At 35.6% G+C, this 26,311-nt stretch overlaps 1 protein-coding gene across 1 annotated transcript in view; it reads right to left on the reverse strand.

Moving 5' to 3' along the window:
- Positions 1-26,311, reverse strand: part of Dbct (Dihydrolipoamide branched chain transacylase E2) — a 101,794-nt gene that overhangs the window by 34,150 nt on the left and 41,333 nt on the right. Inside the window, exons 5-8 of the mRNA XM_090416208.1 lie at positions 17,212-17,351; positions 12,024-12,120; positions 6,179-6,450; positions 1,218-1,295 (exon numbers count right to left, since the gene is read on the reverse strand). Coding sequence (XP_090272334.1) covers positions 1,218-1,295; positions 6,179-6,450; positions 12,024-12,120; positions 17,212-17,351 — 587 coding nt within the window. The remainder of the gene's footprint in view (positions 1-1,217; positions 1,296-6,178; positions 6,451-12,023; positions 12,121-17,211; positions 17,352-26,311) is intronic.

Consider the following 26,311-nt stretch of genomic DNA (forward strand, 5'->3'; position numbering starts at 1 on the left):
GATAATTTGCTAGCTGACATGGAAACCTCCTAAAGCTTGGTTTGGTTTGACATTGTCTGTAGAAGGACTAAAAGAGTGAAGAGCCAAAAAGCTTCAATTTGGCATAAGTACGATATTGAAATGGAGTTATTATGGATCTATCCATACTTTATAGCCAAATATAAAAAGAAACTTAAAATAAAAGTTGCCTTGGTGTGCACTACTTAAAGGAAACAAGCTTCACCCATGAGCCCATATGCTCGCCTTTTATTAGTGCTTAAATTTAGTTTCACTGGCCCTGACAGCTGTTTCGAACTGTTGGTTCTCATCAAAGACCAAGCAGAAACCTAAAGAGAGAGAGAGAGAGAGAGAGAGCAAAAATTGCTGTTCAATACCATAGCAATCCTATATCAGAAAGTTAAATTCATCAATAGTGAACTCCTAGTAGGTTCATAATTGATTAGCAGAGTCAAATGGCTTCAATTTAGCATAAGTAAGATGAATCCATCTGGATGGATCCATAATATCCTCCATTTTAACATCATCATCACTGCATGCTGTAAACAATAAGGAAAAGTAAACTAGATCCTTTCTCTGAATTCTGAACATAGCATTTTTTGTCCACTTCAAGCATTCAAATAAGTGAACTGATGCACTGCATGGGCAATGAATCATTACCATTGAATGCTGCCTACCACCACAGAATCTGGGCCATTCTTTTGGGGTAGGTATACCACCTTAATCCCTGCATATGTTAGTTCACTTCACCTCTATTCTGATGATTTAATATGCATTAAATGAGTATATACTGTATATCCAAGGCTAATAATGTACTCACCAATGTAAAAGTGGACTTAGGCGGTGCAGAATGATCAGACTTCACTGACATTTAATATACTCTATACTGTTGTAGCCAGAAAATCAGTTCCATCAGTGCTTAAACTTCAGAGATTTGGTTCTGATATTGCAACCATGCAATCTACTGTATCTTGACTAAGAATGTCTTCAGCCACATTTTAGATCCAATAATTACTTATATAATTCTAAACTAACTATAAATTGCTAAGTAGTCTTGAAAAAAAAGAGAAGAGTTAGCTGCGAAAACTAACATCAGAAAAATATAATAGCTAATTCTAGCTGAAAATTATAAATTTGAAGCTAGAAAGCCAATCAACTTTACTTCTTTTTTTTTTCTTTCCATGACTAACTAATAAATAAATAAATAAATAAATTCTTACCTTATAGATTATATTCTCACATTTTTCATCCGGTGAAGCATTCAGTATTGGATATTGAAGTAAGCAAAGTGATGCAGCCTATAATTAAAGAAAATAAAGTGAGTACAAATATTTATATACTGCTGCCAGCACATTTCTCCTATGCTGTAATTTTCTGTATATTACATTATGGCAGCATACAAATTATGCAGTAATTTTTCACTGTGGCATTTCACATCTGAAAATACATCAGTATAAAATAACAGTCCTGAACTTTAACATTATGGTATTGAATAAAAAGCCAAACAGATTTTATTCAATATATATTGAATTTTTTTTTTTTTTTTTTTTTTTTTGAAATTGATACTGAGATAGGAGTGTTGGTAGCTTGCTCTACCTTTGCAAGGAGTCGCCCGGTGTTGTACCACTTTACCCCAGTCCTGAAGATACTTTCAGGTGCAAACTTTGTTTGCACACACGTGGATAAAGGATTAAACTAAATTTATTATAGTCTGACCAAGTGAAAAATAAACTTTCAACATCTTTCTCTAAATCCAGAGTAATTTAATAAAAAGGTGGCACATCGTTTGGCAGCTCCTATAGGAGGAGATGACCTTGCTAATGCTTCTGCCTTGGTATCTCCACTTGGGCCTGGCTCCCACTGAAGAGACCTCAATAAAGGTCAAAACTAGTCTTGGTAGTGGCCCTTCCCTTAATGCATAACATTATACATATCCGCAAGGAGATGTGTTTTGCATTATGGGAGATACTGAGATAGGAGTGTTGGTAGCTTGCTCCACCTTTGCAAGGAGTAGCCCGGTGTTGTACCACTTTACCCCAGTCCTGAAGATACTTTCAGGTGCAAACTTTGTTTACACACACTTGGATAAAGGATTAAACTAAATTTATTACAAACTGGATATAATTTTTCAAGAAATGAGGGTTTTATATACAGAATGTAGATAAAATTATGCATCACAGGCTGTTTATTTTTTTTTTTTCATCTGTTAATTTAAATTCAATAGATTTTGATATCTGGGAATAAGTAAAAATCTGAAGTTTATTGAGTAAAAATATAGTGAAAATGAATTTAAATCAACTGGACTGGATCTGATGTTGATATGCAAAAAAACATTCAAAGACACAAATATTTCCATTTACAAACACATTTTGAAACTGGTGGGACAAATTTTGAACAATTATAGTAGCTATCCTTATAAATAAATGAAACTGTTATTCTATTCAAATGGCAGAGAGGTAATGGAGGCAAATGAAATTGTTGAGCTATGAGTGATCATTTTGTAAGGATATATCATCCAAGTGAAGATATTTTTATGACAGAGGTGACAGGTACTGATGTGAGAACAGAGGTTGAAGAATTGGAGTACTTACCATATTGCAGAATATACTAAGAATATACAGCTGAATGCAAACACAGCTGTGTGATCTGATGGGATAATTTGCTCACACTTTAAGAGAATGTGCAGGGGAACTGCTGATGCCTTTGACTAGGCTGTCTAATTTAAGTCTCATGCTCTGGAAAAATTTAAAGAGAGTGGAAGGATGGCAAAATAATTATTTTGCATAAAAGAGGATCTAAGTCTATGGTAGCAAATTATAGACAGTTAGTATCTCAGGAGTGGTGGTGGTAAAAGCACTGGAAAAGTTGGTCAAAAAGAGAATTCAGGAATGGGTGGAAAAAATATGATACTCTATGAGAAGCAGCATGGCTTTGTAAAGGGTTGGTCATGTCTTAGTAATCTACTAACTTTTTATAATAGAGTGACAACTAAGTTGGATAAAGAGAATGACTACACAATTACTGCTGGATTTTGCAAAGACGTTTGACAGAATACCACATGAACACAAACTGCAACAAACATGCAAACTATTATGCAAACTGCAACAAATGGGGATGGATATGAAACTAGTGATATGAATAAAGGGTGGCGCATGGACAGATACCAAAAAGTAGCATATGGAGGACAGAATCCAGACAAAGGCAGGTGAGTAGTGGTGTGCCACAGGGCTCTGTGCTTAGACCACCACTGTTTAATTTGCACATAAATTATACAGAAAATAATTTGAAGGGAGATATTCAGTTGTTTGCTGATGATGTAAACTTGGGTAAGGTAACAGATAATCAAGGTGATGAAGAGAGCTTGCAGGATGATTTAAATAGGCTGACAATATGGGCAAAACATAATAATAATAATAATAATTAATAAATATCTTAACCAGGATGTGATGGAAGCAACACGAGGTTTTTGGGTGTTGGATTTGGTCACATCCTCACAGAATGTGGTTGTTAATGAGGTACCAACACTGCCACCTGCTTGTGAGAGTGATCATAAGTTATTTGTTTGGAAGGTAGTCAAACAGGAAAAGGTTGTTATCAAAAAGGTATATATATGTGGAATTATAAGGTGGGTGATTATAAGAAGCCCCCATAATCAACTAGCATTAATGCATTGGGTTAATGAGTTGTGCAGAAAATATGTTGACAGTGCCTGGGAAATTATAAGGCAGTGTCTGACACAGGCAATGCATAACTGCATATCAAGAGTTGAGCAAATAAATAGAGGAGTGAAATGGATGAACAGTGAAATCAAGCAAGCAGTGTGGCCAAAGAAGTTGCTATGGAGGAGGTACAAGACAGTTTGCAATGAACAGACACATGAATATAAACTACAGGCCAGAAAAGTGGCAAGCATGGTTACAAAAGAAAAAGTAGAATATGAGAGGAGATTGGTCAGTCTAGTCAAGGATAATCCAAGGGAATTTTTCTGCTATGTGGCAAGTAAGAAAAAAAATAATTCATTTTTTCCTAATCAGTAACCAATTTATTAATAAGTAAATTTACATATTACAAAAATTGCTTTATTAGAAATATTTCATCCTCACTATGAACACACACACCAGTAATAAAAGTTTTGTACACAGAAATAATGTGTGCAAGCATACAATATGTCTGTAGCGACACTGCTCGTTGAGCAGTGCATTTGTTTTGTGTAACGATAATTGAGAAAATATAGTTCTTTACATATTTTCAACAGTGACACTCATCATAATTCAGCCTTGTATTTATAATAAATAAATAAATAATTATATGTTATTTTAACAGCATAAAATAAGATTCACCAAAAATATTTCATCCTCACCATGAACACGCACCAATAACAAAAGTTTTGTATCTCACAGAAATAATGTGCGCAAGCATACAATTTATTTGTAGCGACACTGCTCAATGAGTAGTGTCAGATTCACTTGTTATGTGCAGTGACAAGTACAAATGAATATCGGCGAGTCTAGCCGGAACTGACCAAACATGACAATTCTGACATGTTTGGTCAGTTTCGTAATCTAAGTGTTAATCGAATAATTCCAATTATTAACTATTCAATCAATGTCAAAACATAAGCTGTAACCTTTAACATGTTGTATTGCATTCATATAATGTTGTAAGAATTATTATTATTTATAAACACAAACAAAATTTAATTTTTTTTTTTTTCCCTTGGGGGTGCTGCAGTGTCGCAGTGCTTATGTACAAGCTGCCATGGTAGAATTATCAGTAGTGCTGATGTTAATTCTCTACAAGAAGATTTGAATAACAGACTTAGCTTGGACATATGAGTGGGGTTATAGTTTTATTATCAATAAATACAAGGTACTATACTTAGATGCAGAGATATAAGGCTATGTATTATATTGGTGGGCCTGTACTTCAGGAAGTGGATGAGATTTTGGATCTTCAAGTGATGGTAGATAGTGGACTAAAGTTCCAACATCACATTGCAAGTGTTGCAAAGACTGTACATTGTATTTTTGTATTTTTTTGCATGGAGGGTGGTTGAACCATGGAATGCATTGCCTGATAGATTAGTGAGAGCAAGAATGGTCAATGAGTTTAAGGAGTGGTATGATAGACTTTGTGTTTCCTAGGAGGGACCTCCCACAATGAGGCTTGATAGACTTTGTGTTTCCTAGGAAGGACCTCCCACAATGAGTCTTTGATTCCATGGAGGCCTGAAATTTTTTTTATTTTATTATATAATAATAATAGTATTGCTATTATGATAAAAAAAAAAGTACACTGACATGTAGGGATAAGAAGGTGTTGCATCTATATAAGGGATTAGTCTAACTATACATTGACTATTGCACTCAAATTTGGTCACCTAGTTTTCATTGCGATGTAGAAACATTAGATAGGGTTCAAAAACGAATGACCAAAGTGATATCAGGAGTGTTGGTTATGCAGCGTGGTTGAGGGAATGTGGATTACAGAGTTTGGTGGATAGGAAAAGATATGATAGAGACCTTCAAGTTAGTTAAGGGATTCTACCAGAGTAATACAAAAGGAATTATAAAAAGAGTGGATGTTAAGATGAGAAGAACAAGAGATCATCTCTGGAAGTTGTATAAAGATGTGGTGAAGAAAGGTTGAGGAGCAATATTTTTATGTGGAGTTGTTGGTAAGTGGAATGTGCTGTGAATGCAGGGAGTATAAATAATTTCGAAGTTCATCATGATAGACATGTTGTTAGTTAAGTGGGTATCCCACTATGAGTTCATTGATTCCATAGTCTACCATAATAATAATAATACATTCCGAACTTATTTTCAGGAAAATGAGTGAAGGTCTGAAACAATTGTTATAAAGAGGAAAGAGAATTAAAAATAAATGTTATGTAATATACAGGTGGTTGTAATACTCTGTGTCCTATATTTCCTATATTTTAACTGCCTTAGCAACATTTTTCATATACCTTTGTTTTTGTTTTCCAACCACTATATAAACCACATTCATAATCCCTATTTGAATTACAAGAATGCTGAATATGAACCAGCATCTATTTTTATTTATAACAAATATTCAATTATTGAAAAAATTACTTAAAGATCTTACTTTTCTCTATCACTGATATACCACATACAGAAATGCTGAAACTTATTTACTTTTTATCCTTGGTACTTACTTTTATACAGAAAGGCATGTAGGAAAATTTTATTCCATGATTCTCTGCTACTTTCTTCAATATATACCTCATTTTAACTAGTGAAGTCATATCAATTTCATCACAGTAACCAAAATGTGGAATAAGTAAAGACTGGCTCATTGTCTTCACCATAGTTCTTTTGAATCCTTTTATTGGCTCTCTTTTATCTTTTTGAACTACTGAAATTGCAGGAACTGATGGGACAGGCTTTACAGGTGCAGTTACTTTAGATGGTGGTGAAACTTGTATGGCTAATTTTATTAAAAGAAAATGATGAAGCAATATTACTAATGATTATTTCTCTCTCAAATCTTCCTAGTCTATAAAATCAATTCTACACAAACTGAATATAAGATAAAAACATTATGCATAATAAAATCATATTTTGCATTGGTAATTAGTAATTTTTTTTAGTTCTTGTTAATTCACATAATAAATATTTTTTAACTAAAACTTATTTTCAAGATTTTAAAGTTTAGAATCATGACAGACGCAGGAGCACTACATATCCATTATGAATGCTAATTAATAAGAAAATTTTCAACATGGTCAACTTGAAATCTCATCTTAAATTCTGCTCATTTCTAGAGTATGTTAAGCAAATTTTTAGCTGCTAATGCCAACTGCAGTACATCTGAAAAAAATTGTCAAAGCACAAATTTCTATAGTATGATACATGTACTAAAATAAAACAATAAAAAAGAACTATTTCTTCTTAACAGCATGTATAATTTATTGTGTTAGGTTTACCTATTTTTTTTATTTTATGCCGATGATTTTAGTTAAATTTAAAAAAGGAAAGATGTAATTTTGTAGCATTAAGATCCAAAGCTGAAAATGCAACAGTCACTTGCTTGTTGCATCTACATGCAATTGATTATTTGCAACTACAGAATTGGCATGTGTATTTTCAACAGAAATTCACACTTCTAAATGATTTTCTTTTTTTTTCTTTTTCTTTTTTTTTTTTTTTACCTAATACTTTCAGGTGAAATTCTGCATTGGCAGCACTTGGCATGCTTTATAACTGAGAAAATTTGAGATGAGGTACCCTGTGACGTTACTGAGAGTTCCTTTGGTTTACTCACAGTAACAATCGTAGCTGATACTATGACAGGTTTCTAATACTGACTTTCACTTTCTGTATGTTTGCTATCATTGCAACTTCCTTCTATATACCTACTCACTGCTGCTGCTGTATGTGAATGGGCATTAATTTGAATTTTTGCACACATGATCTGCTCACCATATTCAAATAATAAGATGTATTCACTATTCTTCCCCATTAGTGAAAAACTGAAGCTAATTAAGAATTAAAAGAGATTGGCAGCTATACTTCTAAAAATCCAAAAATGGGCCCATAGACAATATGATATCACTATAAACTACATACAGAAATTGAGTAAAAATAAAATAAGTGTTACTGCAAAGCAGTGGTAGCCAAAGGACTTTTCATGTTAATTTGGCTGAAATTACGGAAGAACATCACATTCAGATTTTGATATTATGATTGTGTTGATTTATATTCAATATATATATATATATATATATATATTTTTTTTTTTTCATACTTAAGTAAAATTCCATGATTTTTCCATTTTTTTTCCCTTTCGTTTAATGTTACATGGTGATCAGCATTCATTTCACAAAAATTGTTTTCATTTTTTCATTTCATTTCAAAAAACTCATTTTTTTTTCATCCTTCAGAATTGAGTACACAGTTTATTAATCTGAAGATGAGGGGCTGTCAAGAATGTATGTTAAATGTATATCGTCTCAGTTTGCTTGTATTTGAGAGATGAATAACTACAGTTGTTGGAATAAAGACACCCCACATCTAAAGCTAGTTAATTCAGCTTTGTCTATGAGAAGCATAGAAATTCCTTCAATCACAGATGGGATTTTAACCTTTTTTTCAGGCAAGGAATGCATGCCACAATGAACTATAAACACAAGGGAAAAAAAAAAAGAAAGAAGAAATCTAAAACTCATGCTAAATTATCACAGCAACAACTATGGTAAAAAAGTTAAATTGCCTGATCGCAAATTAGGTGAGAGTCTTCCTTACACTTTTTTTTCACCCTTAATATAATTCAAAGGAAGCCCTCCAAACTAAGAAATGTGCATTTCTTACTTTGGAAGGCTATTAATTATTCTGTGGTGCTTCAATAGAATGTACTACAGAAACACCTAAAAAATAGCCAGAAGAAAAATGCTTTTTCTGAATGCATTCATGATAAATTCAAAAAGAATCAGGAAAATTGGATTCCTTACCTCAGGGATCAGTCCTTGGACCATCGTTGTTTAATCTATACATTAATGATATTTGAAAGGGGCTGACAGGAGATCTTCAGTTGTCTGCTGATGATGATGCTAAGATAGGAGGAGCAATTAGAGATGGTACTGATATAGAGCATTTACAGGGTGATTTGAGGCTGAAGTGTGGACAAATGACTGGCAATTCAATGTTAGTAAGTGTAAAATTATCCAACAGCATATTATAGTGGTGAAATTATGCTTGGAGTAACTGATGGGGCTAAAGACCTTGGAACTATGGTTGACAGAAAGTTGAAGTTCAAAGGTCACATAACAAAAATTGCAAATACAACTCAGGATAATTGCTATATTGAAACAAACATTTGATATATAAGAATATGGAAATTATTTTTGTCTCATTACAACGTCCTCATACAACCACATGTGATTTGCGAGTGTTGCTATAAGCAAAAGAGTGTGAAGAGTAGAATTTTGAGTGTGTTACCAAGGTATGATAGAGTTGAGAAGAAGCACAATGATCATGAATAGAATGATAGCTAGAATGTGCAGGGAAACAGAGAGAGGACTTGAGTTTGTTGACATGTAAAATAAATGTGAAGGTAGGAGAGAGCTGTTTGCTACAGATGGTCTGCATTTGAGTGAGAGCAGAAGTGTGAAGCTGGGTAGATTGTTGATGAGAGGAGAGTCAGTCAGGGAAATGAAAACTAGACAGTAGGACCATGAGTATAAGATACCAAAATTGTGCGATAAGGGAAAAAAGGAAGACAAGATTTACTGAAATGATGGGATAAGGAATTATGGGAAGGAAAAACAGGGGAAAGCTACTGTGCTTATAAACCAATGTGAGTAGTGTTAAGAATAAGTGTACAGAGTTTGTGGCCTTGATACAGTTAGTCAGTCCACAAATCATTGGTGTCAGTAGATAAAGTGCTTACAGGAACAGAATGTGAAAAGACAACAAAGATAAAAGAGGAATGGAGTATTACTCTTGGAGGACATAACTGTTCTGATGATTTCAGAACAGTTATGTCCTCTCAAGGTGGAACCAAAGAAAGCAATAAAGATAGTGGCTCTGAGGCCATTTGGTGTGAGGATGAGATTAGCACAAATTTTTGATATTTAGTGGGATGTTGCTACAGGACAGGGAATGCAGAGAGAGAGATGATTCTGAAATGTACAGACAGATGAGACTGGCGAGTGACAGGAGGGACGTCACTCATCAGTCTCATTATAATAATGGGTGACTTTAATTATGGAAGCATTGACTGGAAGCAGAAAACATCATGTGTGAGCAAGTAGATCAAATTTCTTAAGCTACTCAGGAACAATTATCTTATGCAGCATGTAGTTAAAGCAACACATGGAACTCAAGGGTTAGATTTAATAAAATCATCTCATACAGTGATGATAGAAGATGCCACCAGTTGGGGAGAGCGATCATGTGGTTTTGATATGAGGAGTGGCTAGCCAGGTATTAGCTTTGTGGAACAAGAGATGTGTGTGTGTGTGGAATTACAAAGCAGGGGACTAAGATAAATTAAGGAAGCAGACTGGAAATATGCAGTGGCTCAATCAGTTGAAAGGGAAAGAAATCAGTAGGCCTGGGATTTGGTCTGGAATAAATTACTTATGGCAATGCTAGATTGCATTCCCAAGATTCAGAGGATAAATAAAATAGGAATGAAATGGATGAATCATGGAATTATGTAGGAACTTCTGAGAAAGAGGATGTTATGGAGAAACTCATGTTAAAAGTTTAATGGAGTGAAATAGCACTAGGAAAGGATTAAAAATAGTATTTAATTCTTCCAATATTCATCTCAGTTACAGAGACATCATCATCAGGGAGTACAAAATGAGACTTGCAACACACGCACGCACGCACACACAAAGGAAGCACATAACTAAGTGAAACGTGGACAAAAGACTCGAGTCCTAACTAGGTAGGATGCCTTCTATGAACACCTATCAGCAGCCGAGGATGTAAATTGGGATCTCGAAGTATTGGTGTTTCCCATAATTTGTGAAGTTTTATGCAATCATATTTATTCCAATTAGGCTGATTTTTTAAAAGCAGCAGTAGATTCTAAAAACCTTTGCTATCACCATCCCCTATATTCAAGGCACATCAGAAAAAATATCCAGATTCTTAAAGAAATACAATCTTTGCCCCACTTAATTGCACATTTCATTTCTCGCTTTTATTATGAGAATCATTTACTATGAAGATAATATTATGATTACACGAACAACTCCATGAAGTCCAAAGATTCAATCAGAGGCTCACAATAACCATTACTCACACAATGTCTATAATATCTCACCTTAAATTTATTCATTGACAAAGCACTGATTACTATCTCTGGAAACTCATTTTATTCAATCACCACTCTACAAAAAAAATTTAGTCCTTACATCCTTGCCAAACACAGTCTTACACATCCTCGAATGACCCTCGTGTTCTCTCATTCTGTCATGCACTGAAAAATTTCTTTTCAATTTAGTCTATACAACTCCTTTAGCAACTTATATGTTTCTATCATATCCCTATTTTCTGCTTTGCAACTAAACTTCCATAAACCTTCAACTATCCTCATAGGGAGAATTCCACAGCACTATTATGATCTTGGTCACTTTCCTTGGATTCTCTCTCTCTCTCTCTCTCTCTCTCTCCATCATTTCCAGATTCCAAAGTAGTGGCTGAATCAAAGCCTTAAAACATAAAAATAACTATTGTTTTTACATGCCAGTGTTATCTTTTTTTTTAATACCCAAATGATCCTTTGAGCTATTCTGTCCAATTTTGCAATATGAAACTAAATTCCTAGTTCATCACCTTCTTGTTGTCAACTTGCATCTATATAATATACTGCTTGTCTTTTCATCCCAAACACCTTGTGCCCTTGAACCTTTAACCATTATCCTTTGCACAAACTGTCAAGTTATTCAAATTATCCTATAGGATCTCTACATCACTTAACTATTACTCTTCCTAGTTTACTTAGGGAGAGTAGTAGTAGTAGTTAATCATTTCTTATTTGATATACCATCATTGATATACAAATCAAGCAGTACTGGCCTGAGTATAGGGCTGCATGGCACACTGATGGCCACCAGGCTTTTTTAATTCTACTTCACAATATATTCCTGTCTGCTTAAGAGCCTCTAAGCCATGTGGCCAAAAGAGAACACATCATCTCAATAGTGTAGCAAAGTGGCATGTTTGTGTAGATGCCGCTTAATGTATGGGTCAATCTTTTTTTTTTCTTTTTTCCATTTCCAAAATATCATTTTTAGAAAACTAACTTAACATCAAATCTGAAAATTCTAGGTAAAAATTCTTTGAATTTACAGTTTCTAACAAAAAAAAAACTGATTTAAGAATCTGAACAATGGAAGGATTTTTGTTAATTTCATCATATACAAATGAAAAGCATATTTTGAGCCTTGTTTCATAAGACTTTTCAGAGATAAAGTTCTTGTTATATAAATTACATTACTACAACTTTTACTGTACTATACGTTATGACTCTAGATAATTACTAACCTTGCTGTTTCAATTTCTTTGCTTCTAGAAACCTAAATATATCCTCTTTTAGAACACGCCCATCTTTACCTGTTCCCTGGATATCTGTAATATTGAGCTGTTAATTAAAACAAAACAAAAAATATGTTTTATAGAAAAATTATCTAAAAACAAAATAAACCATTTTATAAAAAATATTACTTTGGGAACTATATTATTGATTATTTAGTTTGCAATTTGTCTACCATAAACAAAACACAAAATATTACTTTAAAAAAATATTTAAGAGACCTGTTAAATTTTTATATTTACATATATATATTTTTCATTATCATAAACTACAGTTTTCTAAATAAAGAGTAAGTGATGGAGTTTATGGCAGACTTTTTTCTCTATGACTAAGGCAGACCAGTTGGTTGAGAAAAAAATATGAGATAGAAAATAGTGGAGAAGAGAAGACTATAGCATTTACTCTTCCAGATATCCCATCTTCCTTTTCATGGCAGGCTCAATGGCTTGTCACAGCAAAGTAACTTAGCTTAATGTAGCAAAGTTAATTATATCTAATATGTCTGTAAATTGCATGTGTTCTTTCTGTCTGGAGTGCCTTCTTTCGATCTGAAAAAACTGATTTTCAGGGAGAAAAAATTCTATCACTTCTATAAGAGACTGGATAACTTACCTCTTACCTTCACCTGAAAAGTCCAAATAAAGGTTCTGTACATCCTAGACAGGATTAGAACAAAGAGTTTCCCCCCAAAAAAACAAAGGGCATCTCAATACTGACTGAGCTACAAACTCTCTTTTCTAGATATCACAGGAATAATCCTCTCAACAGTGAAATGATGCTAATATCATAGATTCTACCTGTCACTAACGGAAACTATTGAGATTGAAACACATATCTGGTAGGTGATCTTAAAAAGATTAACTAATAAAAGTGAATATATGAGTGCTCCATCACTTAAAAAGTTAAAGCTAGATATAACAGGGAACAGATACAGTTTCTAAGGCATGCAGAGAACTGACCAGGGCTTCTACTCTAATGCCTACTCTTCCCTGCTCCCCCCCCCTCCTTTTCATCTTTGTGACATCCACACACAAGAGATTGTAAACATAGCACATTAGTATCATGGATGGTCCAGGGTTTTTTTTATTTTATTTTTTTACGTTTTTAAAACTTTTCTTAGTTTATGTTTTTTTTTACATAATACATAAAGCATGTGTTAAAGAACAAATATGAAATTTTTAAAGACTTTGGACTTCCAATATGCAAGACAATGATCTCATACCTGGCAATGAAATTCATCTCTCACCTAAAGATATTCACAAATATCCATCCACATGACAGGATTTAAACCTACAGCATGTTGGCTGGAGAGCAAGTACACTATCCATTCAGCCAACCAGGCCAATGCACCCTATCATTAGATATTCACCTAGATAATGAACAAAAAAAAAAGATGGACTGAAAATTTGGGAAATTAGCTGACCAAATTGTTGACTTAATCACAAAAACATGATGGTACAACATGAACAAATATCATGCCAGTTGAAAAGTTACCTGGTTAAATAAGGGCACATTCTGTTTTTCATCAGGGAACCAGAAAATACAGTGAAAAATCAGCTACTAGAATAACCTCAAAGCCAACAGGATTGAAGACAGATACCACCAATATTACAAGCATAAATGAAAAAGCGGTGGAGGCTAGTAGTGGAACTATAGAGATACCATGCTGGTGTAACTAGTGTAAGCACAATGAAGAAGGCCAAATAGGTAAGATACTTCTAAATTGGCCAAGTAGTAAGTAATACTGCTTTCCAAACAACAGGCTGTGAGTCTGAATCCTGTCATGGGCATGGATGTTTGTGATTATTTTTAGATATGATATTAATTAATCTTCCCAGGACTGAAGTTACTTGCAAAAGTTTGTTTGGTCTCTGGAAGAGAGTTTCTGGATGATGTATAAAATAAATTAAAAATACAAGAAAAATAAAAAATAAAAATATTAAAAAAAAACTTAGCTCACCTACAGTACTAACGCACTAGAAATTTACAACCTTTTGTGAGTGGCAATCACATTTCCACTTAATTTGAATAATTTTACATTGCCGAAGTGAAGCCTTTTGGTGCTTTATTTTCAGTAATTCTTGGTGCCTTTCATAATGTGACACCTTTTTTGGCAACTTGTATGGTAAAGTATAAGTTCTGCATCACTCCAACCTGACTATTTACATTCTGGGTCTGGCTCCCACTGACGAGACCTCAAATAAGGTCGAAACCAGTGTCTAGGTAGTGACCCCACCCCCATAATGTATAACATCATACATCTCGGGAAATACTAAAGATAGTGATCAGTGCTTACTCTACCTTTACTACGAGTTGCCCCTGTCATGACCCACCGAAACTTTTATAGTTTCTATATATTCGGCACGAAACTCTTGTAGTTTCTCCACTCGGTTCTGAAGTAATGTTGGATTCAATATCCACATAATTTGAATAATTTTACATCGCTGAAGTGAAGCCTTTTGGCTCTTTATTTTCAGTAAAATTATTATACTTAGACAACAGTTATCATGGGAGAGAAGAACATGTACAGTATTCAAAACTAAGCACACAGATAAACTTCTTAAATAAGGAAATTTCAAGTACATTGAAATGAGTAAATTTCAAAATGGAGAAACTGAATACTGTAATAGTATCCATCATTATTTGTGCTTCATGGGAAAATACTAGTAAGGAAGAACTGTAGTATTTTTTTCAGTCAGAGAGAGAGAGAGAAGCAGCAGCAGCAGCAGACAAGCAAAAAAGGAAAAGATAGTTTTTGCAGGAGATTTAAATAGAAGAGTAAGAAATTAATACAGTACGTTAGAGGAATATTTTGGGAAAAAATGAAGAAGAAAGCACCAAAGATATGTAAGACCCGGCTGAATTTCTGTTCAGGAGAGAAAACATAAAAATAAGAAGTCTTATTCACTATCATGTTGATAATGATATCCTTATAATGGTTCAGGATATGAGTATAACAGGAATTTGAAATAGTAAGTAAGCATCGCTTAGTTTACAGCAGAACAAAAATGAACATCATATTGAAAATAAAAACATGTAAGAAAGCATTTAAAAATGAATCAAAGTGAAGGCTTTCAGAGGTGAAGTGCAGATTCAAATATACAAATTGGATGGGGGGGGGGGATAAGAGTTTGTAAACAAGACCTAAACCTTGGAGATAATAAAATCTGAAGAAAGCATTGAGTAATTCAGCCAGTGGCTTGTGTTGCCTGCAAGGACAGAAAAATGGGAAACTTATGGTGGACTGAAGAGGCAATCCTGGAAAAGAAGAAATCATACTGAAAAGTTATCTGAGAGAATAGAGAAAAATGCAAAAAAATGCTAAGTTTTAAGTTATATGTAAAAATTGTTTAAACAATAGTTACAGGAAGACTTTGAAAAGAAAAAGTTAATACTTTTTGGAAGCTGGTGGGAAAAAAAAAAGCTTAAAAATGAAGGAAAGAATAACGTAAAAGAAATCAGAGATGATAAATGTAACATAAAAAATGATAAGGATATCTACATGTCTGGAGTAAATATCTGAAAAATTATTAATTGAAATAAGCAGTACCAGTACCCAAACAGTGACAGAAAACAGCTATCAGGAAAGGAGTCATGAGTACATCAAAAAAAAAAAAAAAAAGATGTCAAAACATCTAAATGTGAAAAGGTAACCAGTTCACTCATAATTCAGAAGACTCTACACGCATGAGCAGTTGAATTAGAGATACCTGCCTAGTAGCGTGTAGCATCCCCTTTTGCCTTGATGATGGCGGCGATGCAGCGTGGCATGGACCCCACAAGACACCGGAAGCATTGGAGAGCCAAACTGATCCATGACCACTGCACAGCCTCCCACAATGCGTGGAGATTAGTCAGAGCAGGGTCCAGGGCACGTATATCTCTCTCGACAGCATCCCGGATGTGTTCAATAGGACTGAAGTCAGGGAACCTCGGGGACCAGCCAAGCATCCTCATGCCCGTAGAGGGTTCATCCACCCACTCGGCCACAATTTAGAAGCAGTGGGGCAGTGCATTGTCTTGCTGTAGGTGCAGAAATGGGTGCACATGATCTGACAGCAGGTCCCTGTATCGTTCACCGGTGAGGGACAATGGTAGATGTACCAGGGGACCCATTTCATCCCACATAAACAGTCCCCACATGAGGATACCACCAGCCTGAACTGTACCTGCTGGCACAAGGGATCCATCGCTTCATGTGCATGGCGACGCACTCGTACCCTGCTATCGGCGTACCAACATGTACCTCGACTCATCAGTCCAGGTGACCTTTTTCCATGCGTCGAGGGTCCAATGGCAGTGTTCCTGTGCCCATGCTAATCATTGTGCCTTGTGACATGCAGTGAGCAGAGGTACCCTAGTCGGGCAGGGGCTTCTGTACCCCATAGCGAGGAGATGGTTCTGGTGTGGCTGCTCACACATCGTTGTTGTCCAGCATTGAATTGGCAAGTGATCTGCAGGACTGTGGCCCGTCTATCCGACGGCGTCCCATGTCATCAACACGTTTTACACCATGGCAGTTTTCCCTGATGGCTGTGGTTTTACCCTAGTACACTCTTGACATGGTGGCCCAGTGTCTGCATGACTTTGGAGATAGAGTGCCCCCATACATCTGGCTCTGACTATCTGGCCGCGATCAAATTAATTCGCTGAGATCTCGAGTCCTCCCCATTTTGTGCTAGACTATTACTCAGACGGTCAATACAAGGTCTGACGACATCCCCATCACGTGCCACTATTCCATTCACCGGGGTGACCACAGCACCATTTCACCAACATGGCAGGTATCTCTAATTCAACTGCTCATGAGTGTATATATCACATGATTTGAGTAGAGTTCTCATACAGTATCCATCATCACATTCCTAAAATGTACCAATAAGTGGTATACAAGATACTATGATAGCACTAGATGTAAAGTTTACATTATTAATACATTCCCATCAACAATTTTACTCCAAATTAGTCTTTACAAATGCGACCTTAGTATAAAATGGTGAGTATAGTATAAAAATGCATTTCAATTCTTGGTCACATAATACTGGGAATGGAATGACATGCACATATATACATGACATTATATTTGTGATTACCATGGATTATTAAAGTTTTAGTAATGATGTTTATAACAATACATACATTATGCTCTGTTGCTAGTCTTCGTACTGAAGGGGTAGCTAGAGCTTTATTAGAATAAGCACTGAGAGTCGATTCAATTCCCGAAGTGCTAGGGGTTGCATCCTGATCCTGAACTTGATCTACCTGTTCTTCTATACTAGCTGAAAATGTCATATGTGGCATATAGTTCAGAATATTTATACATTTGACATCAAAGCAATTAAAAAAACATATGCATAATGTGTGTCAAAGCTATAAGTAAAGCGCCAGTTATGAAAGCTTTATAAATTTGATCTATATTTCTACGTACGCTTTTCAATAAAATGATGGGCTTAAAAGGAATTAATGCCTTTGATTTATTTTATTAAGTTGCTAATAATATCACTGCTGCACTATTCGTCTCATTTTTACTTATGAGTCAAGAATTCACATAGAATTTTTTTTAATAATTGAAACCGCAGTATACAATGTGAATTCTTGAACTCATAAGTAAAAATCTTTAGGGAAAAAAAAAAAAAAGCTTAGAAATGAAGGAAAGAATAATGTAAAAGAAATCAGAGATGATAAATGTAACATAAAAACTGAAGATAAGGATATCTACATGTCTGGAGTAAATATCTGAAAAATTATTAACTGAAATAAGCAGTCCCAGTACCAGAACAGTAATAGAAAACAGCCATTAGGAACGTATATAAAATACCATTTAAAGTATAGCACAAAGTATACCAAAATCATTGACTACAATTAATTTTAAAGACAAGAGCTTTATTTAATCATTAGATTTCAATATTGCATTCAATGGCTCTGCTGAATAATGATAAAATCCAAAGTTAACTCATACACTATTATTTAAAGGATAAAACACAAAGGAACATTGAGGTTATATTTTCCTATAAATTTCTTATCCTTATTGCATCTTACTATTCAACTAAGTTATAACTACAGTAAATTATGCATACTTTTCACGTGACTTAGATGTCTCTGTGAGAGAATAGTTTGCCATATATTACTTACTTGGGAAAGAAACATCAGTTCAAATACTGCTTGTAGCATGAGGTATTTATTTTGTGTGTGTGTGGGGGGGGGGGGGGGCACACACAAAATATTAAATAAATAAATAAATTAGCTAGATGGTTTTTCCCCTTTTGGAGCTAGCTCTCATTCCATAGCAAACTAAGTATAAGGCTAACTCCAGCATTAATTAATTCCTTAACTCCTTAAATAGATATTACAAGATCTGAATATGCTTACTAAATAACTTAAGGAAATTACAACATACAAGAGAATATACATTAAATTAAACTTGAATATATTTCCAATATTTTGGAAACGTCACATTGCCATCTTCAAAGGAACTTACAATTAAGACACGTGCATGCAGGCACTAAACACAGTAAATGAGAAACAAAGCGAGGAAGCTATGGTTTTCCTAAAAATCCTGATGGTGCCTGCTAGTGGGTTATGTAGGTATTCTTGGCCGTTGGGCTGAAGGTCTCCTGATGTAAGCCTCCCAAATTTGGGACAGTCTCATGCAACCAAATTTGGTTGAGGTTTGGCATGTTTCTTAAGGCTGAGGCTGATTCCATAAATAGTCTTTCAAATTTGAACTTGCTACGGTGTATTAATATAGCTTTCTTCCACGATATTCTGTGGCATGTATCCAGAGCATGGTCTGCAAGACCAGAGTGGCTTTACTGGTGAAACTGTCTGTAGTCCTTGAGTTCTGAAATTCTGATATTTGCTGTTTGGCCAAAGTAGGATACAGCTGCAAGGGACTTGGTATACACCAAGTAGGTCTAGGGGGAGTGGTTGGTCTTTAGTGGAGTGGATAAGGGATGCCAATTTTCTATATGGTCTGTTGTAACAAGAGATCAAGTCATGTTTTTTAGGATTTTGGTAATTTTTTCTGAGGTGCCTCGGATGTAGGGAATGGTGATGGATTTAGAGTAAACCTTGTTGTGAGGGAGAGGGGGGGGGGGATTATTGGTTTCAATATTTTTTGGATTTTTTTGGGGGGGGGGGAGTAGCCATTGGTTAGGGCATTGTCATTTGAACAGATTAGTTTAGCCCTGTGGTATAGTGTCTTAACAACTCCATATTGTTGTGAGGGAGGATGGTGGGATTGTTGGTGAATGTTTCTGCCTGTATGAGTGGATTTTCTATAAACTGAGAAAACCAAGGTTCCATTAGGTTGGCGGGTGACTAATGTGTCTAGGAAAGGAGAATATTATTTTCCTCTTTTTCCAGGGTGAACTTGATTCTGGGATGTTGGTTGTTTAAGTGTGTTAAGAAGGAGAGGAGTGTATCAGAGCCACATGGCCAAATAGCAAACACATCATCAACATAGCGAAGCCATACGGTTGGTTTTTGTGGGGTAGAGTTCAAGGGCTTTCTCTTCAAAGGTCACCATAAAAAAATTGGCCAAAGGTAGGGAGAGTGGTGAACCCATAGCTGTCCCCTCTATTTTTTTGTAGAATTTTCCCGGCCAAATGAAATAGCCTGAGTTCATTGTGAACTAAAATAGGGCTGAGATATCGGGAGGAAATTTAGCTTGGATTAGCTCTAAGGTTTCCTTGAGTGGGACATTTGTGAATAAGGAGGAGACTTCAAAACTGACCATTATGTCAGTATGTTGGGGTGTAAGGAGCCTGTGGAGTTTTATAATTTGTGAATTGGTGGGATTGTATTCATTGGGGAGGTAAGTAGCCCGATCTAATAATAGAGCATTAAGCTTACCTGTGTAGTCCGTTTGGTTGAGTACTACAGTGGCATTTCCTTTATCTGCTTTGGTGATTATTATTTCTTTGTTTTTTTCTCATTTCCTGCAGCACTTTATATTCCTTATTGGATATGCTGGTTTTTGGTGGTCTTGCTTTGGAGAGAACATAAGCTACATCCAGTCTAATATTGTTGGTGGTGTGGTTTGGAAGGTGGCAGATCCCGCATTCAATTTGGTTCATAATATACTTGGCCGGTATTTTTCTGGAAGCAATGGCGAAATTGTGGCCACGTGAAAGCACGTTGCATCAGGCTTCAGAGTAACTGAAGAAAGGTTGACTACTGTACTGGTTGGAAGTTTTGGTTTGGAGGTCAAGTTCTTTTTTAATTTCTCAAATTTCTTGATATTTTCTCGAATTCTTTATCCGCTGCAGAGCACGAGACATCATATAAAATTGACCAAAGCTCTTGATTTAATGTGCTGGAAAGCTCTCTGTCAAGTAGCTGAATAGCTGTGCTACCGTCAGCCAGGAGAATGCACGCGGCAGCAATTCTCGTAGCAGAGCTTGGCTCACGCGGTTATAAATTCGGAGAGCCTTTTGTGAAATACACCCTACACCCTACCTGGTGTATACCAGGTCCCTTGCAGCTGTAAGTTATCTTACTTTGGCCAAACGGGCAGGACAGCGAATATCAGAATTTCAGAACATAAGGACTACATTTGGTTTCACCAGTACAGTCACTCTGGTCTTGCAGACCATGCTCTGGATACACACCACAGGATACGGTGGAAGAAAGCCACAATAATACACCATAGCAAGTCCAAATTTGAAAGACTATTTATGGAATCAACCTCAGCCCTAAGAAACATGCCAAACCTCAACAAATTTAGTTTCATGAGACTGTCCCAAATTTGGGAGGCTTACATCAAGAGACCTTCAGCCCAACAGCCAAGAATATCTACACAGGGCTACATATTTTTCAAATGGTTTTCCTAAAAGTTCTGATGGTGCCCCCTGCTAGGGGGCACCATCAGGACTTTTAGGAAAACCATAGTTTCCTCGCTTCGTTTCTCATTTATTGTAAGTTCCTTTGAAGATGGCAATGGGACGTTGCCGAAATATTGGAATTATACAGTGGAACCTCGGTTGTCGAACTTAATTCATTCCCGAAGGCTGTTCGGAAACCGAATTGTTCGAAAACTGAAACCATTTTCCCATAAGAATTAATGTAAAATGGATTAATCTGTTCCCGAACCCAAGATGATTGCTTATTTAAACCTTTATGACAGTACTTCATTCATAAGATCGTAATGAAAATGCATAAAATCTCACATAAAAAGAATAAACACAATAAATAGATAAAATATAGATGACAATTGATCGCCTCTTTATTTTTGAGTATTGTATAGATAGTTGATTTCGCCATACCGAACTGCATAACAAAATCTGAGACACGAATGGCATTTTCATGTTTGGATATGATTTCTTTTTTCATCTCTATCGTGGTTCTAACAACTTTTCTTTTCTCTTTGCTGCTATCACTATTCTTCTGTTGCCCCATGGTGCCTTAGTTAATAATAATTTATGAATAAAAAGAAAAAAAAAAAAAGAAAAAAAAGAAAATCAAGAAAACTCACTGCAAATTCGAGCAGGTGCCTGCACTGAATGAGGGCTGCCGTGTAACTGACGCTTTTCCGCTTTACAGCTCAGCACGCGGACCACGTGGTTGCTGTTTGCCTGTTCGGGAACCGAAATTCTGTTCGGAAAACATGTTCGGGAACCGAATTGTTCGAGAACAGAGGCATTCGCCAACCGAGGTTCCACTGTATTAAAGTTTAATTTAATGTACATTCTATTGTACATTGTAATTTCTTTAAGTTATTTAGAACCAACGTTTAAGCCTTTCTATGAGAAGTACAAGATCTGAAGATAAAGTTTCCCACTCTCCCAAAAATTAAAAATAAATAAGCAGCTAATTTCTGTTGATATTTTGAAAAGCATTCCTACTTTTATATCATTCTATTAATCCAAGCTCCAACATTTATCACTTTATTCTGCTAAAGAAGCTACTCAAAATAAATAAATACATTCCTAGTCTCTAAGGTATTCGACAACAAACCCACAATGACTCACCAAACCACTATCTTACAGTCTGTTTCAGCTCTGTGTCTTTAAAATATACTTTCATGTACACTGCTTCACCTAACTGGCATCCACCATTCCTCCACTTTCTACCAAGCCTGTTAGAACATAAGCAGCAGGCCCAACATCCCTAAATAATCCAACTACAAATGCAATGAATATGCTTCTTTTCTTTCTTTTTTATTCTATCTACCTTGGCTCTCTGGAACAGCCTTCCTTATTAAGTTCCCTAATAACTACAATCTCCAGATTTTAAAAGAAAAATATTAATAGATTCTTCTTTCTTAAATCTCACATGCACTCTACATACAATACTAACGTGTATCAGTTTTTCTTCTGTTCTTTGCATGGAAAAAAATAAAAAAACAAAAAAAAAATTATCTATGCCATTTTACAATCCTTATAAAACATAAAATATTGCATGCCCTCCCTACCCTGCACCTGCCACATGGGATGACAACATAACTATTACAATCACTGTGTAAAATTTAGGACGAAAAAAATATACGCATTAGAGTTATTGCTATAGTGTAACTACTCTGTTTATACTAGCCTGACATCTGGTGAGGGAAAGGAAGAGGAGAAGAGTTTAAAAAAAAATTAATAAAATAAAATAAAATTTTTATATAATAAACAGTATAATAAAATAAAATACAAACAATAGATAAAAAAATTATTAAAAGTGGAACTACATCAACTGCACCTCAACAGTCCAGTTATTTTACATTCCATCCACTGATCAGGGTTTCTTGTGTTGGAGTTATGCCATCATATTCTTCTGATTGCTATAAGGGTTGTAGATGGCTCTTCCAGACTCTTAGAATGTGGGGGTAGCTAAGAACGTAGGGGTGCTTAAGGGTCAAAGCTGTATAACTGAGAGGAGACCTCCACATAGCCTTTCAAGGAATGCGGAGAACCGACCAGGGCTTCTGACCTAATGTCAATCCTCACCTTCTCGTGGTGCACCCTGTTGGGTATCTACTTTGATACTGAACGAACGAGGATGGGCTGGCAATTTGGGATTTAGCCGACCAAATTGTATTCTTATTGGTTAAACCAAAATAAAAAATGATGGTACAACATGACAAAATTTCATGCCTGCTGGGGCGTTGCCCGGTTAAACAAGGCCCCCGTTGTTTTCGCCAGGGAACCAGGGCGAACAGCGACAAGTCAGCTACTGGAACAAATCTGAAAACAAACCCCAACTCAACATCACCAGAGTTAAAGATCGGTACTATCAATGTAAGAAGCCTGAATGGAAAAGAAATGGAGCTAGCTGAGGAATTAGATAAGTACCAGATCGACATAATAGGGGTGACTGAAACAAAAAAGACCAAAACTGGTGAGATCTTTCTGAGCAATAAATACAATACGTTATATTCAGGCAATGACAATCAAGGAAAAGAAGGAGTAGCCATAGTATTCAACACAAAATACGAGGCTAATCTTCTTGAATGGCAGTCAGTCTCAAGTAGAGTAATGTGGGAAAATATGAGAATGGTGAACTGGACAATGAGACTTATTTGTGCCTATGGTCCCACAGAAGGTTCTGTTAAGGTAGAAGTGGAGAAATTTTTTGACGCTTTAGAAAAAGCAACTGATACAATGAAAAAGGAAAAGTTGGTCCTTGTTGGGGATCTAAATAGCAGAGTAGGAAATGATTGTGAGACATACAAAAATATTTTGGGAAAATTGGAGAAAAGAGCAAAGCTAATAATAATGGCAAATATCTGTTGGATTTCTGCTCAGGACATGGACTGGTTATTACTAACACCATGTTCCAACATAAAAATGTGCACAAATTCACATGGAGAGAAGAGGCTAGGAATAAGAAAAGTCTCATTGACTATGTTATTGTTGATAGTGATGTTTTCTCCCTGGTGCAGGACACCAGAGTGTACAGAGGATTTGAAATTGGAAGTGATCACTATTTAGTCTTGAGCAGGATAAAATTGAATTTCATACTGAAAAGAATAACATGTAAGAAAGTTTTAAAGCGAATAAAAGTTGAGCAGCTTTCAGATGTGAACTGTAGACTAAAATACACAAAGATTATTGAAAAGAAAATGAAAGAGTTTGAGAATAGGAATCAAACCTTGGAGATTCAGTGGCAAACTCTAAAGACAACATTGATTGATTCTGCCAGAGAGGCATGTGGTGAGGTTGTGTGCAAGGATAAAAAAATCAGAACTCCCTGGTGGACACAGGAAGTTAAAGAGGCAGTGAAGGAAAAGAAGAAAGCATATCAAAAGTTCCTGTCAAATAAGTCAGCTTTTACTCTTACAGAATACAGAGACAAATGTAAGAAAGCTAAACAGTGTGTAAAACTAGCTAAACAAAAGTCATGGGAGGACTTTGGCAAGAATATAGAAAATAAATATCAAGAAGGTGGCAAAATATTCTGGAGGTTGTTGAAGAAGCTTAGGAATGGAGGAAAGAGTGCTGTAAAAGAAGTTAGAGATGATAAAGGTGACATGAAATCAGGGGATAAAGATATCCTTGAAGTATGGAGTAATTACTTTGAAAAACTGCTAAATGAAACAAGCAGTGATGACAGCACAGTGATAAAAAACACTGACCAGGCATGCAGTCAGGAATACATATCCATACTTGAAGTAGAAAAAGCCATCAAAGGCTTGAAATGTGGAAAGGCAGCAGGAGTAGATGATATTCGACAAGAAATGCTGAAGCTTGGTGGTATAAAAGTCTTACAGTGGCTGCACTGCAAAGTTCAGAAAGCCTGGACAGAGGGACAAATTCCCGATGATTGGAGTAGAGCTATCATAGTACCCATATATAAAAAGGGAAATAAAACTGAATGTGAGAATTACAGAGGTATTTCCCTACTGAGTGTTCCTGGCAAGATCTATGCAAGTATACTTGAGAAACGGTTGAGAAGAATTGTGGAAGAAAAGCTTGGTGAAGAACAAGCTGGATTCAGGCCAAATAGAGGCTGTCAGGATCAGATCTTCACTTTATGACAAATAGTCGAGAAAGCATGGGAATATAACAAAGATCTGTATTTAAGTTTTGTTGATTTGGAAAAGGCATATGACAAGGTGCCAAGAGAGAAGTTATCAATACGCTGCAGTTATATGGTGTCGATGGGGCATTATATCAAGCAATACTTAGTCTTTATTTGAGTTGTAAGTCAGCAGTTAGAACTGAAGGAAGTACAGGAAGATGGTTTAATGTTAAATCTGGTGTGCGACAAGGATGTACATTATCCCCTCTGTTATTCATTATGTATATGGATCACATTATGAAGGAAAGTGGTATTAAACCTGATATCAAAATTGGAGATGTTAATGTCAGCTCTTTGCTTTATGCAGATGATGTTATACTTCTAAATAAATCCTAAATTGAATTTATTGAATAACTGTTGTAATAGATATGGTATGATGGTCAGCAATAAAAAGACAAAGACAATGAAAATAGGCAAAATCATTGAAATGTCAACTGTGTTGTGAATGGAGAACCTGTGGAACAAGTAAAACATTTCAGCTACTTAGGCACGATTTTTACTGAAGATGGTAAATTAAATATAGAAATAGAAAACAGAATCAGCAAAGCTGGTATGGTGGGAAGTCAATTGAATAAATTCATATGGAATAAGAGAGAAATTAGTCGGAACCCTAAATTAGCTGTATACAAGACAGTGTTCAAACCAGTTTTAACTTATGGATCTAAGAGCTAGGTTAGAAGTAAAACACTTGACCAAAGACTAGAGACCGCAGATATGAGAGTCCTGAGAAAGATTAGAGGGGTGAACAGATGGCATCAATGGCAATATCATATTAAAAATGAGGATATTAGGAAAGAACTTGACATTGTCAGCATCCAGGAATGCGTTAGCAGAGCTAATCTCAGGTGGTATGGTCACTTAAACAGAATGGGTGAGGAAAGATTAGCAAAACAAGTGTTCTCTGCCAGGTTGGCAGGAAAACGACCCAGAGAAAGACCAAGATATAGGTGGATTGATATGGTACAAAGTGCCTTAGACAATAGAAATATAAGATCTGATAATGTTGGAGTCTTGACAAGTAACAGACTGATTTGGAGGAAAATTGTAGATAGGAAGTTAGTAATGATGTAATTTTTTCGTGTAGTACTGTCATATCCTCTACACCCCTTGAGGGTACATGGCAGGAATTTAATGATGATGATGATGACTCTTAGAATTACTAATCCATCATTCTTGTGGAGATTGGGATGATGAATCAGCAGCTCACAAGCTGCCTTGAATTTTCTTTTCAACC

The sequence above is a fragment of the Typopeltis vanoorti genome, chromosome 3 (genome assembly GCF_054136105.1).
Source record: "Typopeltis vanoorti isolate ZY-2024b chromosome 3, IOZ_Tvanoo_1.0, whole genome shotgun sequence".
NCBI classification, from domain to species: Eukaryota; Metazoa; Arthropoda; class Arachnida; order Uropygi; family Thelyphonidae; genus Typopeltis; species Typopeltis vanoorti.